The 18331-nt window shown below is 35.7% G+C and overlaps 1 protein-coding gene across 1 annotated transcript in view; it reads left to right on the top strand.

Moving 5' to 3' along the window:
• The window catches only part of LOC107732092 (arf-GAP with GTPase, ANK repeat and PH domain-containing protein 3), a 177268-nt gene that overhangs the window by 64700 nt on the left and 94237 nt on the right, over positions 1-18331 (top strand). Inside the window, exon 2 of the mRNA XM_016543339.1 lies at positions 15824-15882. Within this exon, the coding sequence (XP_016398825.1) occupies positions 15824-15882 (59 nt within the window). The remainder of the gene's footprint in view (positions 1-15823; positions 15883-18331) is intronic.

Genomic DNA, 18331 nt, shown 5'->3' with positions numbered 1-18331 from the left:
TTAATGTCTTTATTTTCTTGGAATTGTGCTTTTGTCATTTTTATTCTTTTCAAAATATCACTATTTTTATTTAAATTTGTATATTTTCTAGTAATTATATTATGATTCTGTCATTTTTAGTCTTTTTTTCAAAATGTTGCTATCTTTTAAAATTTGTTTAATATGTGCTTTTGTAATTTAAAAAAAAAAATTTTTTTATTTTTATTTGTTTAATTTCTTGTAATTATATTATGTTCTTTTTTCATTTTTCTTTTTTTCAATATATTACTATTTATTTTAATTTGTTTAATTTCTAGTAATTATATTATGCGCTTTTTATTTATTTGTTTTTTCAAAATATGACTTTTTATTGTTATTTTAATTTGTTAAATTTCTAGTAATTATGTGCTTTTGTTTTGTCATTTTATTTTATTTTTTCAAAATATTATTAGTTTTATTTTAATTTGTTTAATTTCTAGTAATTATATTATGTGCTTTTGTCATTTTTATTCTTTTAATCAAAATGTTACTATTTTTATTTTAATTTACATTTAATTTCTAGTGATTAGCTATGTGATTTTGTCTTTTGCGAACCTTTTTTTTAACACTGGTATTATTTATTTTATTTATTTTCACTTTAGTAATTACATTTCTATTTTTTTTCTGCTTCATATCAGCTTTATTTGTTTGTAGTTTTAGTTCATAATAATAACCCTGGTATATTATTTCTTGCTGTAGTACACTATTTTGAGGCTTCACTTTACTTATTTCATTTTGTGCAGGTTTGTCATTTATAGCCTTTGATTCGGACAGTTGTCGTTGCGATTGGCCCGTGCAGCTGTCAGACAGTGTCTCTGCTGAAGGGGCGGGTCGTTCAGCTCTCCTGTCAAATATGAGTTTGTGTTCTGTCGAGGAGCTGAGAAACAATCTTTAACTAACTTTGGGCCAGCTGGTCTGTGGTTTAACAATGTGATGTCATCATTCTCATGATCTGACTGGCTCTGATTCATTCAGGGAGATCAATGGAGGTCCTTAAAATTCTGCCACACTGAAATGGCTGGCCATTTTGATGCACGTTGTCATGGTGATGGAGGCAGGGAGGAGTGGTTATGGCCTGAAGGAAGAGTTCTGCTGGGATGCTTTTCTGTGTGTGTGTGCGTGTGTGATTTAGATGTAATGTAATGTCATTCGTAAGAGCACAAATCTATAGTGAGACTATAGGCTTACAAGTAGTACTGCCATATTACCATCAAAATATACCACTGCTATGATGACATAATGAGAATACTGCCATATTATTCTTTGAAGTACCATTCAAGTGCCATGATATGAATGTAATAATCACGTACCATTCATATACCACGGTACTTGAACAGCACATTGAGGTGCTTCAAAAAATAACAAGACTTTAACGTGATTGTGGAATCCCATACAGTGTTTTTTCATGGTGTATGTTATGTAAATACCATGGTACCTTTTTGTATACATATAATGTTCTTTTGTGTTTGGTGTGGACAGTCGTTGAAATCGCATTTCTTTGCATTTTTACCCAATACACAATTTTGTTGTATTTTTAAAAAATGTATACATTATAAAAAATTACCATCTGATACTATCACTGATATGATTATCAAAATCAGATTACAGATTAGTGATTACATTCAATTATGAATATATATTGGAATATTTCACTTTTTTACATTTGTGACTGTAATGATGCTTTGCGAATATTATAAAATGTTATTAAAATAATATTTATGACAACATGTAAAAATTACAAGTATCATATTGTAATTAAATAATAATAATAATATACTGAATATTATTATTATTATTATATAATGTGTAACAAATCAATATTGCGTTTAAATAGTTACAAAACTTATACTAACTTATACTAAATACTAATATATTTTCATATTCATAACTGATACATATATCAGCAATTCACTTATCCATCGTACTACATTGTATTTTAAAATTCAGTTATGAATAGAATATATATTAGTGTTTGTCATGACATTTGTAACTAATAATATTTGCTAATTATTATATAATATTACAAATATTTATGATAGCATGTAAACATTACAATTATCATATTATAATAAAATAATATATTTTATATTATTATTATTATTATATCATGTGCAAAAAATAAATAGTGCATTCAAATAGTTATAAAACGTAATACATTTTCATATATATTCATAAATAAATGTAGCTGATACTAACACTGAACTATCGTACTATAAGTATTTTGTTGTTGTTGTTAGTATAGGTTTTTAATAACTCTTAAGTAGTTTACAAACATTATGAAATCTTTACCAGATGAGCAGTTGTATTCAGTTATGAATATATTCAAAATATATTAAAGTTCATGATTTTTATAACTATTTATAAATTATGCAAATATTTAATGACTAAACACATTGTGAGACCCTTTGCTTGCAGTGTTAATGTATTTATTTGTCTGTTTTTATGCATTTTATTTTGTTTTATTTTAATTTTTATTGTATTTTTTTGTAATGTGATTTTGTATTTTTTATTCTTTTTTCAAAATATTACTATTTTTATTTTAATTTGTTTAATTTCTAGTAATTATATTATGTGCTTTTGTCATTTGTTTAATAAATTTTTTCACAATATTGCTATTTTAATTTGTTTCATTTCTAATAATTATATTATGTGCTTTTGTCATTTTTATTATAATTTTTTTTGTTTAAATATTACTATTTTTATTTTAGTTTGTTTGATTTGTAATAAATGTCATGTGCCTTTGTCATTTTTATTTTTTCAACATATTTCAGTTTTTAGGTCTTTGATATCAGACACAATCGGGATACATTTGAGGAGGCATGTGTTATGTAATCCAAACCCACTTTAAACTGTAATTTCTGTGGCATTAACATCACCAAATGAATGGCAAAAATAATGACTGTGTTCGAACAGGATTTCCAAACAGGGCTTGAGCCGGTGTCGATGTGAACAAGTAGCTTACTTAGACTCGTCTGCATATTACAAACGTGTTTTAGCACTGAAAAGATGACACACTTCAGCTTTAACATCATATAGAGATGCTAGTGAAACAGGGTTTAATGTGGCCTCTCAATAGCGATGAGGAGGAAGGTTATCGTGATTCGTGACGTCGCTGCGTTTGTGTGTGTGTGTTTGCGCGAGTTCACTTCTCCGCTGAGTCATTCCGTTCCATTAACATCGTTTCCAGTGCTTTAGTCACCCGTTCAACACCTAGTCATCAGCGCGGCCCAAATAGCAGGCTGACAGTAGTGGGGCTAAATCTGGTGTCTGAACCCAGGACACATCAGAACGGTGCGTCTGCTGCCGGCCCCTGCCAGAAGGACGTAATTCAGACCAGGAAGTGACTGGGAAAGCAGGCTATTTCAGGAAGCTGCTGCCAGAGGTGAAGTGTGTAATTCTTGTGGTGCTAAAATACTTGCTTTTAGATCAGAGGAAAACTAAGTAAGCCATTTGTAAGCGGACTTCCTGAGGCTTTATTTGTGCTCCGTTTGTTTGAGGTGTCCAGCGTGTCGTTAACTTCTGGCTCAGCCAATGAGGTGGGTTTGTGGGCGGGACTTCTGTTTGACTGGACAATGGAAGATGGAGGGCGGAATGGGCAGGTTTTTGGAGATTGATCTGGAAATGATAGTGTCTGGCTCTGCTGGCACAGAAATTACATAAACCCATTTACTTTTATATCATGACATTTTTCATATTATGAAAATTATAAATGATACAGGATGTTCAACAAGCAAAAACTTTTAAGACTTTTAATAAGAGTTGTGAACAGTATTATTTTAGTATAATTTATATACTGTTGTAGTGTTTATGAATATTAACATGAATTAGCTTTTATTTTTATTTTAGTTTAATTTTTAGTTTAGTTTTATGTTTAGTTTTAGTAATTGTAGTATACCAAATTAAACTTATTTTATTAAGATTTTAAGTATTAACGTTTCCAAGTTCCATCTAATATGAATATGTATATACAGTGGGTACGGACAGTATTCAGACCCCCTTAAATTTTTCACTCTTTAATGAGGAAAAAAAATTTACTTAAATGATTTTAGCAAATGGCTGCAATATAACAAAGAGTGAACAATTTAAGGGGGTCTGAATACTTTCCGTACCCACTGTATATATACGTATATAATTTTATTTTATTATTAAATTTTAATTTAAAAACTTTTTTTAGAACTTTTTTTTTTTAGTTTTAGTTAACAGTATAACACTGATAATGAAAAGGAGGAAAGAATTTTGATTTGATGTAATCTTTTTTTGATGTCAAAAAACATTTTTTTTAATTTAAAATAATATGCTGTGATAAATAATTTACAGTAAGACCAGGAACAAGTGTTAAGAAGGTAAATGAGCACAGTTTTTATTTCACATCTACTGATGCATCATGGCAAACCAAACCACAACATATGCAGCTAGTTAGAAAGCAAAGCATTTATTATGCGTTTATTTGGAAATAAAATGCTGTCGTTCTTATGAAAGCATTACAAACCCTACATATATCTCTGGCTCTTAACTTTATTTGAGTATAAAGGCGTTCATAACTCATTACGAACCCTCATTAAACTTCATTCTGCATTAATTGTCTATCTGCATCCCGGCGGATCCTGCAATCATTCTTTGATTCGTTCTTCACTCTTGTACCTCGGGGAGCGCCTTACCTTACGTAACATGACTGTACTGCACCGCACTGCATCCTCCACATGATCACGTTCTCACAGGGACCCCCGGCTTCTGACCTGGACTGCACTGCAGCCTGGAAAATTACATAACCTTGCGTAAGATAATTAATTAGCTTTAATGATGCGCTCAGGAGCCTCATCTGCAGATGACTTTGTGAGTTCTCACACATTTCCCTTCCTAAATTGCACACAAGCTTATTTTGTAATTCCTTATAATTAGGGAACGATTTGTTGTTGCATGTCAAGCGGCAATGTCAATATTCGATATTTGTAGCGTATAATTGGGTGAAATGTGATGGCAGCTATGTGACAGCACACATAGTGTTGATACAGACAAAATCAAGATTTAATGATGCTAGACTTGATTTATGAACTGAACTAATAGGTTCAGCAGTCCGCTGTGAGAGAAGACAGACTGCCCCCTGCTGGTGTGTATGTATATGGACACAACTTGCTGTATGGCAATGTTGGATTTATGATTTTATGAATTTTTGTGATATAGAATCTGTTTATGATTAGACTGGTCTCATATGTTCCTTTTTCTAGGTCTACGGACGTATGCAGAAGCTTACAGGTTACAAGAAAAGTGTTTTAACAAATTGTCACATTATTTTTGGACTAGTAGTTGCACACTGATATGCTAATTGGAGATGCTGACATGCTAATAGGCCTGGGTGATATAGCTAAAAATATATTTTTCATCATTTGATGGTATTTTTTTCTCTGAAATTGATTAAATTGGTGTTTCCTTTTCATCAGAAGAGGCATCCTTTCAACCAGAGCTTAATCATAGTCATTTGTATGCAGCAAAATGTCAATACAAAATATTGAACTGCAATATTTTAGACTACACCATTTTATTTTATTTTGTTGTTATTGTTGAAAGAAGTTAGTATTTATTATTATTGAGGAAGGATGCATTAAACTGATCAAAAGTGAATTTATAATGTTATAAAATATATTTTTATTTCAAATACATGCTGCTCTTTTGAACTGTGTTCTTCAAAAAATCCTGAAAAAAATAATGTGCCATGGTTTCCACAAAAAGTATTAAGCAGCACAACTGAATTAGAAATGTTTCTTATGCAACAAATCAGCATATTAGAATGATTTCTGAAGGATCATGTGACACTGAAGACTGGAGTAATGATGCTGAAAATTCAGCTTTGCATCACAAAAATAAATTACATTTTATAATCTACTCAAATAGAAAATGGTTATTTTAAATTGTAATAATATTTCACAACATTACTGTTTTTAAACTGCGAGTTTTTACAGAGCATCCTAGTAAGAAAGACAAGAGAGAGTGGCATGCTGCTTGCGTCACTTTCTTGTGGTACTAAAAGTGTTTCAAATAAAAGAGAAGAGCGGCCTAATTGTCTGACCGTAATCAGTTTTTCTATTTTAATTAGACTGGCAGGCCAATTTCCAAAGGGTTCGCTGTAATAAAGGTGCGCCCTGAGGGTGGAAAAAACATTCGGAAACACACTTTCTGATGGTCTGCATAATTAAATTGGTATAAATGAAAGCTATATATAATGCGCTGTGTTCAAACCACCACCTCGCATGGGCAAAATGTGTGTTTTCTCTCATCCATCAGTATTTGTATCCATTTAGCTTCGCAGACGCTACCGCCGATGACACAGTGGTTTTTAATGAAAACGTAATGAGATGTCGAGTCGATATGGTCTCTCATTTCTATGGGAGCTCGTCAATTAAATGCATTTCATTAGATGGGAATAGTTTGTGTGTAGTTTCGGCCGAAAATGTTCTTGTGCGTTTCTGTAATGAGTCAACTTGTTGAACATTGGTTATAGTTCATGAAGTGGGTGGTTTTGATGCCTAGATATGATCTGTGGTTTATTGTTTTTGACACACTTGAGATTTTGCATTTTGTAGCACTGCTTTTTGACTATGATGTTTGCTCGATCTGACTTTTAGGACAAGTGGGATGTTTCATCACCTACAGCCTTGTGGTTGGACTTGAAATATCAGTGGGGCGTCTTGCGTCAGAGCATTGCACAGATACCACGATGAGTTAAACTTGTTTTGGTAGTGGTAAGCATGCTTTACTCTAAAACGGAGTCCAGTACGGTAGCGTTTCTGTGTGTGTGTGTGTTTGCATCGGTACGGAGGGACGGATAATGCACCAATGACTTCCTATTGGTTAAGGATTAGACTAATCCTGCTTCAGGTATAAGCCAGGGAGGCCGTGGTCGCCTCCTCCTCCTCACGAGGGATTACAGAGGTTGGACATGTTTCTTGTACCTGTCTGCCACCTCCTCCCTCTCACATTTTTGATGTTTGACAAAGCCAAGCACTTGAACTGAGCATGACGTTAGTCCGTCTGTTAAAGCCGTACTAGGACATCGCCGTCTCACTTAAAGAACATCCACGATTTGGACCCTGAACTTGGTTTTTATTTTGGTTTTGGCCTGATAATGTCCCTGGTTAAAGGATATTCCTGTAGTTTGGGGAAGTCGTCATAATGATGTGTTTTGGAGGGAGAAGACGGCCGAGACACCACCATCTGCAATGGGGCGAAGAGGACTGTTTGATCTCAGCGGAGGTTACGAGGGTGACGAACCCTTATGCGGTAGACACAGGTAATGAATCCTTCTTCAAAGGAGAATAATCTGTTTCATGCGTACAGGTGTTAACTCCTGTCTGATCAACACAGGTACTGACTCATGGTCAATTTATTTGGCTTTTGTAATGCTTGTTAGCGCTATCATTTGGTAAATAAATACCTGAACTCTTAAATTAAATACGAGAATTTAGGTAATCTGTGGTCTGATGTATTTTAATTTGGAGGGCATTGACAAGGAAAAATTGTAAGTGTAAAATATCCATTTCTTTGTGTTGTCGATTTAGAAAAATAGTATACTGTAGACATTTGTACTTGTTGCTTTGTTAGATATATTTTAAGTGCTGTGGGGGCTGTAAAATTGAAGGCATTTCAGGTATGATAAACTTAGTTACATGTGTTTATTTTTGTAGCGAATGAACAGTGAGTCATCAAGGACATACGTATGATGTTTTGACTGGTGTGTAGTGTTTTAAATAATTATAGCATGGGGTATCTTTTTAGTTGAGGTTTTAACAAGAGCATATCGGAGCTAAATTTAGAAATGGATATGTTTGGTTAGCTCAATATGGCTTTAAAGTTAAACCGTAAGCAATTGTGTTCTTAAATATGTGCATGTAATTGAATTTATTAGGTCAATTGGAAATCGATCCAAGATCTTAATCTGAGTGGGTGTAAGCTCAAGATGCCAATGGCTTATGGTCAAGAAACTTACAGAAATCTTTTACTTATAGAAACGACTGGAAAAAGGAAAGACTGGTCTAGGATCAGTGCTCGGTGGCTTCTGTTGTGTTCTCAGACTTATACTTGTCAGATGTCAGACACGAGTTTATGAAGGATCGATGGATTAAGGCAGATTGTCTGGAAGAAAAAAAGAAAAGAAAGAGTGACAGGAAAGAAATAAGGAAAGAGTGAAATGATGAAGCAAGGAGAGGAAAATAAATAAATAAGAGAAATAAATAAGGAAAGCAAATAAAAAGGGAAAGAGATGGATGGAAAGAATAAAATTTAAAGAGGAAAATAAGGAGGGTATTGGAAAGAAGAAAACAGGAAGAGAAGGAAAGAACAAGATAACAAAATAAAGAAAGAATGGAATAAAGGAAAAATGCTGACAAACATAAAGACAGTACGGAAGGAAAGTAATAAAAATGCAAAGAACGAAGGAAACAAAAGTGGGAAAGAATGACGAGCGAAAGAAAGAAGGAAAAGGCCAAGAGTGCTGCCGTTTGTTTGATTAAAGTTGTGGCTAATATTGACACAAATTAAGTAAAACATATGCCATTCTTAGACAAAATTGCTGCCTTTGATTTTGCATTTTTGTTACCATAGTCTACCTGAAATATTTCCTCACATAAATTCCTTTGCACCGCAGGAATCTTTGTTTAAACGTTGTCAAGTGAGTTTCTGGATCAGTCTAATAGTTTTTCTCTATAGCGGTGTAGTATTACTGGACAGGTGGGGTAGTTTTCATTGGAACCACGTGTGGGTGCTCTTTACAAGCACAAAATCTGCTCTCTTGTTTTCATAATCCAGATGGCTTTTAGGCCAGTCAGATTCTCCATATTAGAAACAGATATTCATGTTGTGCTGAATCCAAGCAAGCCATCTTAATAGCGAAGCTAAACTATTGGTTATGGGGTAGATGCTTAGCACAGGGAATGGGGGGTGGAGGAAAGGGGAAGTACTAGGAATGAGGACGGACCGGTTACCACCTTTGCTCCAGGACAGCTGTGTGCAACAAGCGTCTGCGGAAGACTTCAACTTGGCTAGGGAAGACAAAGCATGGATCGAAGAACTCCGTGCTGATGTTTGCCACATTCCCATAAAGGAACTAAATTGTAATGCTGTTTTTGTGGAAAATGCAACAGAACCTCATGTGGTGGTCTTGCGAAGGCCTGCACATGGGCTTCGGCTCCTGGGCAGCAGAAGAGCGCTGAGCATGTTCGTCTTCCCGGACGACAACAGGAGACTCCAAACCACAGCGACCGACCACCAAGACAGCTCTACAAGACCTCGCAGTGATTGTATGTTGGCAGCTACCAAATCAAACAACGATCTTCTGCCTACCTCGACCCCAAGTAAGCAAGGTTGCCCGGATGTAGTCCAGCGGTGTAGGATAAGACATGCAGAGCTTCGTGCGATAGACGGTCTAAAACCCGACATGCCGCCTTCTGTTAACCTGTTTCCTCATCCACTAGAAGAACCACCAATACGTCGGACTTTGAAAAGCAAGAACAAACCACGGCCCGTTAGCATGACTGTTCTTGAGCTCAATAAAGAGCGTAGTGGATCCCGGGATGAGCTCGCAAGCCACGCTTCCACTGGCACCGGTAGTTTGCCTCGTCCAGGCTTCCGATGGAGATGGTTTGGTCGTCAGGCAACTGGAAAGGAAGTGGTGGTGAAACAAACAACGCTAAAGGAACCCAACAAGACTGAAGAACCGAAGACAACATTTGGATCACTCCGGAGGAGCTTGAGTCTAAGGATGAGACGGAATCGGAATCAACCCGAGCAGGAGAACCGAACTGAACGGAGACGCACTTCAAGTATCGGAGAACAATCTATGCAAACCACTCGCCCGTTTTCCTACCTCACCGGCAGGATGTTAAAGCCAGCTCGAGAGCAAGATGAGGATCAAGGGGCCACGCAGTACATACAGTACCAAACTCGGGGCAAGGTGGCAGTCTTGGAGGTCCCTCTCCGTCCTGCCAAACTAACAAAGCCCACCAAACAATTGCAACCAGAGACTAGTTTTTGGCAGCTAATAGCTAGTCGTTTTAAGAGAAAAGACCCATTGTCCAGCAACAAATCTGAGCTGTGCACTGAAAGCCAAGCAGTTGGCAGCCACCCCCCTGTGAAAAATAAAAAGCCAGATTCTGTTGCTATAGAGACTCTAACTGGCATTGGTTTGCGCAGAGGTCAAGGTAAGTTGTGTAAAATGCATAATTTCATTCCACATCCTAGTCTGACGCAGGAAAAGGTGCTGCTTTTTGTCTGCAGAGAACAGACTCTTGAGTGCCAAGATGTAGCCTTGGAGAGCAGGGCAAATTGATTAAATATTAAAACGATATTGAAGGTCTGGCTTGGGCAGCACCAACAGGCATAATAAGAGGTTAAATGCATTATTCACTCCGAGTGCTTTGGCTCTGTTGGAGTGTGTGTGTGCTTGAGCTGTTAATTGGCTCCAAGAGGAGTTTTCTTCTAGTGTAAGTCTGCACTGCAATTGAATTAGGAAGCAAAAAAGCGTCCATCAAATCTTGTTTAATCATTAACGCTTTCAAGGTAATCAGATAGACTGCAGGAATGAGTCAAGGATGGATGATGTAGACGAAAAAAGAGAGGGAATAATTTAATGACTCTCTTCTATTATCAGAACCTTCTACTTTGGAATTCTCTTCCTTTTGGAAAAATGTATACGTAACAATCCTGTTTTCATGGGATTGGAGTTGGAATTTGTTTTTGCTTTCACAGCTCTAAAGGTTAAATCGTGACCCGGCATGCAGTCAACAAGCTCATGATATTTAAACATGTTTTCGTTCCTTGTCTGTTCAATCTTTTGCCTGCAGCTTGTGCGTCGTCTCAGAGGTAGTGAAGACAAATAGTGCCGTTTCAGAGCTTTACGCTGTGATTTTTAAAAGGGATTAGGTTACGTAGAGTGAGACAAGATGTATACAGGCCTAGGCTCTTAACCTTAAGTCACCTCAGCTCCCTTGTAATCCTTATGAAAAATTTATTCGTTTTGCCTGTGGCATTTTCATCAGATGTAAATGTTTGTAATAAGTATGTGTGCAGCATTATATAAGGTTAGCACAAATTATATGGGTTGTTTTTATGATGTTTTTGGCTTTAATCAGTGAAGTCAGGCTTGCAAGCGCAGCGCGAAATAGCTGTTGAAGATGCTGGGTTGCAATATATAATTTGAATGAAACGTCTGCAAACACAAGATGACTGAAATGTCAGCGGAGAGATGCTAGCACATCTGCTATTGGAATAGAGCTGTCCTTATGTTTGAATTAGGAGGACATGTTTCAGGATTGAAGATGATGTTATTGGCAGCACACCTTGAGATGTTTTGAGCACTTATTATGTAGTGGAAACCCACATTTCAGCACAAGTCTCACCACAGTGTTAAAAAATTAAGGAATGGAAAGCTGCGTCTGTCTGTCTATCTATCTATCTATCTATCTATCTGTCTGTCTGTCTGTCTGTCTTTCTTTTATATCTAAAAATATACACTAAAAATATGTTTGATTGCACTCTTGCATTTGTAATATGTTTTGAGAGTGTTATTCAGATTTGTTGATCCATATATTTTATTGGGCTGATTTATTAACACATTCACATTAAAGATGAATGGAGTCAGTGATGCTGAGATTATCCATAAATATCCATAAATCTAAAATCACTTATCCAACATCTCAAAAACATGTTTTAGTCTTTCATGACACTTTAAAGATTTTGTTTAGGTTGTGCATCTCTTTCATTCTCAGAATAAAAGCAGATCTTTCAATCTAGTGCTATCAAATGATTAATCGCGGTTAATCACAAAATATATACTGTATGTGTTTGTATTTATATATATACATAATAAATATACACAGTATACACACATATATTATGTGAACAAAAACTAATTCAATCCTTTAATTTGCATTTAATATTAATATGCAGAGACAAATTTTATAACAAACTAGATTGTCGTCTTTTTGTAACTTGTGACCTTTTTGCCACATAATAGTTTGCTTTCACTTAAATGATTAGATCTGTTCAGATGCAGTATTAGATATGATTATTCTTAAGTTTTTGTTATGTTATATTTATTTCATGTTATGTTTTACTTTAACAGACTGTATTTGGGCAGAATCAGTGACACTGCCACTTTAAAGGGTTAGTTCACCCAAAAATGAAAATTCTGTCATTAATTACTCACCCTCATGTCGTTTCAAACCCGTAAGACCTTCGTTCAAGGGGTTCAACCGTAATTTTACGAAGCTACGAGAATTTTTTTGTGCACAAAAGAAAAAAAAAGACTTTATTCAACAATTCGTCACGCCGGATCTGTTTCCTATGTTGTTGTGATTTGATCTGAATGAAAACAGCGTATCCGCGTGACACAGCTGACACAGAACAGCATACGTTGTTTATGTCCAGCGGATACTCTCCAAAATGGCGCTACAGGGTGACACGGAGGAGACGAATTGTTGAATAAAGTCATTTTTTTTTCTTTTGTGCACAAAAAAATTCTCGTAGCTTCGTAAAATTACGGTTAAACCCCTGATGTCACATGGATTATTTTACCGATCTCCTTGCTACGTTTCTGGACTTGGGAACATTTCAGTTGTATTGCTGTCTATGCAGGGTCAGACAGCTCTCAGATTCCATCAAAAATATCTTAAATGTGTTTTGAAGATGAACGAAGGTCTTGCGGGTTTGAAACGACATGAGGGTGAGTAATTAATGACAGAATTTTAATTTTTGGGTGAACTAACCCTTTAAAATGATCCAATGAGATGTTGGCCATCATGTCGGCGCCAATAGCCTTGTGGGCAGCGTGCCGACATACAGCGCTGTAGAGCTACGGGCGTCCCAAGTTCGAACCCCGACTCGAGGAACTTTCCAGATCCCACCCCCCTCTTTCTCTCCCACTTTGCTTCCTGTCAGCTCTGATCTGTCCTATCATAATAAAGGCAAAAATAGCAAAAAAATGTATCTTTTTTTAAAAAGAGAAAAAGAAAAAGAAAAAGAAATTGGCCGTCATCCAATCAATGGACTTGTGTTGATTGTAACAATCTACTCTCATTACCTTCTCTTGAAAAGCTCGCTTTAGCACAACAAGCTTCCGCAAATGACTTACAGAGCTTGTTTTAATTCGTCAAATGGAGATAACAAATTAAGAGCCATTTACACCCTTGGCATCTGCTCGAGTTTATTTTCACTGGTTGCTAAGGAAACTCTCCTTCCCAAACTCCCCGACTGACCTTTCTTTGCGAAAGTTGACTGACAGCCGGAATGTAGGTGTGTTTGCTGAACTTGAGAGCTTTTTGGACCAAAGCTTATGTCTGCGGATTGCGCGTACCTGTCGCTACATGCCCTGGTAGTTTGACGAGCAGGTCGTTCCTGGATCTTGACTGTTTTCTGTCGCTGTGAGTTCTTTGTATTTTAAGCCCGGAAGGCTTTACCTTCCCTCACCTGCCTACAAAGTGCCAGACTCTCCTTACCGGTCTGCTCAGAAGGAATTCGGATGACTTTTCAACCTTGGGGTCGTGACGGCTGGGTTTCAATAGCAAAATTGTGTGAGGTCACTTCAAAGGAAGGGAAGCTTGAAAGAATCCATTACTGTGTGTTATAAAGGCACAGAGGATTTCCATTCTGATTTAACAGTGCAAAAGAACTAGAAACACCTTGAGATATGCATTCTATCCATTAATTTAACCAAAATGCTCTGCATTTTTCAAAAGAGGCTTTAAAATGCCTATTGATTTCCATGCAACTCTATACGTCTCCAACTGGGCCTGAAATTGCGCTATTTCTAAACCTTCTCCCTTGTGATTTGCAACGGCCTTGCCCTCTTTTAAAACTCTGAGTCATGTTTTCTTCAGCTTGATGACGATGAAGTTCGCCTCGGCTCCCATATGACACGAAAAACGCTTTGTTTGCTATTCAAATTGAAGCGCAACATCAGTTTGATGCTTTTTTACCACAATAGGGTTTCATTTTAGTGACAAATTCACATCTGTCGCTCCAAAATACCGCAGTATTTACTTGATACCTGCCTCATTGAGTTTAGATCACGTGTAGCCAGTTTTTACTTGGCATCTGAAGTCTAATTACTTTGATTTGTTTTGACTCGAAACATCTTTGGGGGAAAAATGGTAATATGGCGTCCTGTGGGATTGCGAGGTGTGGTTGTCATGTTCGGATGTGTTTGCCTGTTGGCATACGTCCACTTTTCCATGGATCTGTGTGTGAGAGCGAGGATGGAGGTTGAAAACGCCTGGTTTCATCAGGGCACGTTGCTGAGCGCAGCAGGAAGAATCTCATCTGAGTCACTTGAGCAGTTTGTTGAGTGCGAAGGGAGGGTGAGACGTCAAGTTTAAGTGAAGGACAGAAGAAAACACCTCCTGACTTGCTGTGCGTTACGCTTAGCACACCATGTTCTCACCATCGCACAAAAACTGAATGAGACCCTTTTTGGTACCATGCATGGAAAAATTCGCTCGCAAATGGTTCATTTCTTGGTGTTTTTCTCACTGTCTCTTGAATCCACAAAGGGTTTTTCCTTCTCTTCCCCGACGCTTTGAATAGTAATTTTGATTAGATTGGACAAGAGCAGCGGAGTGAAAAATGAACCGAACAATGCAGTGCTACAAACCTCTGTGGTGCTTTAAACAAGGCTGCCCATGTGCCCTCTGTGATGATGTAATGGCTGTACAACAGATAGTGTGTGTGTGTGGCACGGAAATGGGCAGGATTTTACTGTGCCAAATGAGGCTTGTGTTTTCGCGGTTATGTCGGTTCATGTAGCCAACATGACAAACATGATTATTAGTAACAATTAATGGAACACTCCACTATTTTTTAAAATAGGCTCATTTTCCAACTCCCCTAGAATTAAACAGTTGAGTTTTACCGTTTTCGAATCCATTCAGCCGATCTCTGGGTCTGGCGGTAGCACTTTTAGCTGTAGCTTAGCATAGATCATTGAATCCGGTTAGACCGTTAGCATCTCATACCATGGGTGCAGCAGGCGCAATGATATTATAACCAACAATGATCTATGCTAAGCTACAGCTAAAAGTGGTACCGCCAGACCCGGAGATCGGCTGAATGGATTCGAAAACGGTAAAACTCAACTGTTTAACTCTAGGGGAGTTGGAAAATGAGCCTATTTTCAAAAATAGTGGAGTGATTGAAATTGAGAAATAAATTGACTTATTTAAATAATAAATAACTAAATAATTTTTAAAGGCAACGTTAGCTAGGTTTATCCATCCATTAAAAAAAAAAATAATAATAATTTGATTTTTATCCATCTATTTGTTTTAAAAACAATAATTAAATTTAAGTATGATATATTTGTCTATTTGAAAAGTTATTTTTTGTTTATATTTTTACACAATTGATTCCTTCAGTTTACTTTTAAGGGACACTCCGTTGTCAGTGTATGTATTCAGAAAAAAAAGAATAATCCTTCCTTTTTTTCAAATTGACAAACAAATAAACTGTTCATCTGTCATTTAAAAACAAGAATTAAATCTAAATTATTCATTTGAATATAAATGTAGCATTAATTTGTCAGTTTGAGAAGTCATTTATTTACATAAAAAAATTACATTTAAAAAATATTCTTAAGAAAAATAAAACTTAATTCAACATGCATCTGTTTTTTCATGATTTTCTGATTATCGTTGATGATTTCGTCAATAATATTCCAAGTCAATGGCCATAAGGATTGTCATATGTGTAGAAGCAATGTATATTGTTGGTTGAAATTAAAGACATCATCACTTACTAAAGTTTTCTGTCTGTTTCTTTCCAGATTCCTTCGTTAACAGTCAGGAATGGACATTGAGTCGATCAGTACCAGAGCTCAAAGTGGTGAGTGATCTTCCCACCCTTTGCTTTGTCATTTTATCTCTTAAAATTATGCGGAACAGTTGATCCTGACATGAATTTATTCAGCAAGCAGTGAGTTGTCAGTAAGTCTCTGTAATGATATTTCTGCTCATGTCACTCTTGAGTTATTCTGCTGATGTTCCCTCAGAATGGCCACCAGTCAGAAAATACAGAATTCAGTAATGCTTCATACACAATATCACTGTCAAAATGTGACTGGAATAACTCAATTTATGCTATATTATTTTGTACACCACAGATCATAGTTTTACTAGTATCAGTATCGGCTTCATGGAAGAATAATCCAACTCCAGAATCATAATTGTCCCATTTAAAGAACACCCTCATTCTAACTTCTTATTATGAGGCAACGCAATGAAACCATATGCTCATAAAGCTTTTACATGCAGTCTTCCCCTAATGAAGTTTCTATCCTCCTCTTTGTTCTTGAGGCCTGCGGCGGCCGCTTAGGTAACGAACTGCTCGTCTGGGCCTTTATTACGGAGGAAGATTGTTACTGTTTGAACCTTGTTAACAGTACACACCACCCTCTGATGAACCCAAACGCTGCTAAGTATGAGCCTCCAGTGTTTAAATGATGACGGAGGAGGAGGATGTTTGGGGTTTTGGGAAAAGAATGGACAGAGTTTTTCCATGTCCATGACGAAAGCAGGATTCAGTGCTCTTTTGAAGGTCAACTTGGTCCTAGTGATGCATGACCACATTGTCAATAGCTGGTGTTAGTGTTTGTTTAATGCATTTAAATTTTGATTTAATTACTGCCATTAATATTGTACAATATCAAAGAGGGCCATTTTTAAAAACTTATATTTACACTTTTTCATTTAATTTCATTTAACTGGTCTGGTGTATTTAGCCATAATTAAGGTAAACATTGTGTTAATATATTAACTAAAATATAAAAAATACGTATTTGCTATTATAATAATAATAAGTTGTATTACATAAGTGTTGTTTAATTTATATATTATTTTATATTTAATAATAATTCATATTAATAATAATTAATAATTATTATTGTTTATTAGTTGTTTGTATGTATGTATATGGATTGTGTTGATTTAATTATTGTCATTATATTGTTAACAAATAATATAAAAAATAATTCCTTTTTTAACTGATATTTACACTTTATTTAATTTAATTTAACTGGTCTGGTGTATTTAGCCATAATTAAGGTAAACATTGTGTTAATATATTAACTAAAATATAAAAAAATATTATTTGCTATTATAATGATAATTAGTAGTATTAGTATTATATAAGTATTATTTAATTTATATATTATTTATATATTTAATAGTAATAATTATTATTATTATATAATTATAATAATTGTTTGTTAATTGTATATATGTACATTGATTGTGTTGATTTAATTATTGGCAGTATAATGGTATAATTTAGCTGCCAGACCAGTTAAATGAAATGAAATGAAGAAGTGTAAATATAAGTTAAAAAAAATGGCTTTGTAACAGGTTTTTTTTGTTATTGACATTTTTAGCTGTTATTAATACCTTATCATTTAAATGTTGGTTCTGCATATTGTTTAGACAGACTTTTCACATTTTCTATGGTGAATATCAGGGGGGCAATCATCATGTGGAAAGGAATTTAAATATCGAAAATGTGTTAATCTGAGCTGTTTGTCTTGGTAGCTGAAAGTCAAATGATCAAAAATAATAATTAGCGTTCAACATTCAAAGTTCAGCGGAATTTGAATTCTTCAAAAGTCTCCATCTGTCTTTATTGGTGCTAACCTCATCGTTCCTTTTCAATATTTGTTAGAGGAAGTCCTAGTGCTGAGCGGTATGACCAAAAATTTATATCACGGTATTTTTCAAAATTATACTGGTTTCACGGTACATGACGGTATTTATTTTTTTCATGCATGACCGGGTGTTAACCATATTTTCTACTGATTGAGAGAGGAAATACTGCAGTATATTGACTTAGAATGCCCTATTTTACTGTCATGATGAGTGAATATTGTCAAAAAATACCACTAAATAGTGACTAAACGCGACCCCTTTTAATACATGTTAACCAGGAGTCACTCATTTATAATCGCGGCATCGTCTCATAAAATCATCATGCATCTACACTAAAGAGTGGCTATGCGGTTGTTTTGGCTATATTACTTTTTTGTCTCATGCAGCGCACTGCCTGCGTCTGAGTAACAAACTAAAAAAAACAACAAACAAAAAAGTGCATGTGATATGAACTACGCTCATATTTATAATTCCAAACAATCAGTAAGCGACAAGTGCTAGGAAACGCTGTTTTGTACTCATTTATTGACGAGTCGGCTGCGGTGCGGCCAACTGAATGCGCAGCTTCTCTGCCGCTCACTGCACAGAACAGACGCCGAGAGAGGTGACACTTCTCCGGGAAAGTCAGACCTCGCGCT

The sequence above is a fragment of the Sinocyclocheilus rhinocerous genome, unplaced genomic scaffold, assembly GCF_001515625.1.
Source record: "Sinocyclocheilus rhinocerous isolate Xijiao unplaced genomic scaffold, SAMN03320098_v1.1 scaffold97, whole genome shotgun sequence".
In the NCBI taxonomy this organism is placed as follows: domain Eukaryota; kingdom Metazoa; phylum Chordata; class Actinopteri; order Cypriniformes; family Cyprinidae; genus Sinocyclocheilus; species Sinocyclocheilus rhinocerous.
This window is presented reverse-complemented; position numbering and strand designations above follow the sequence as displayed.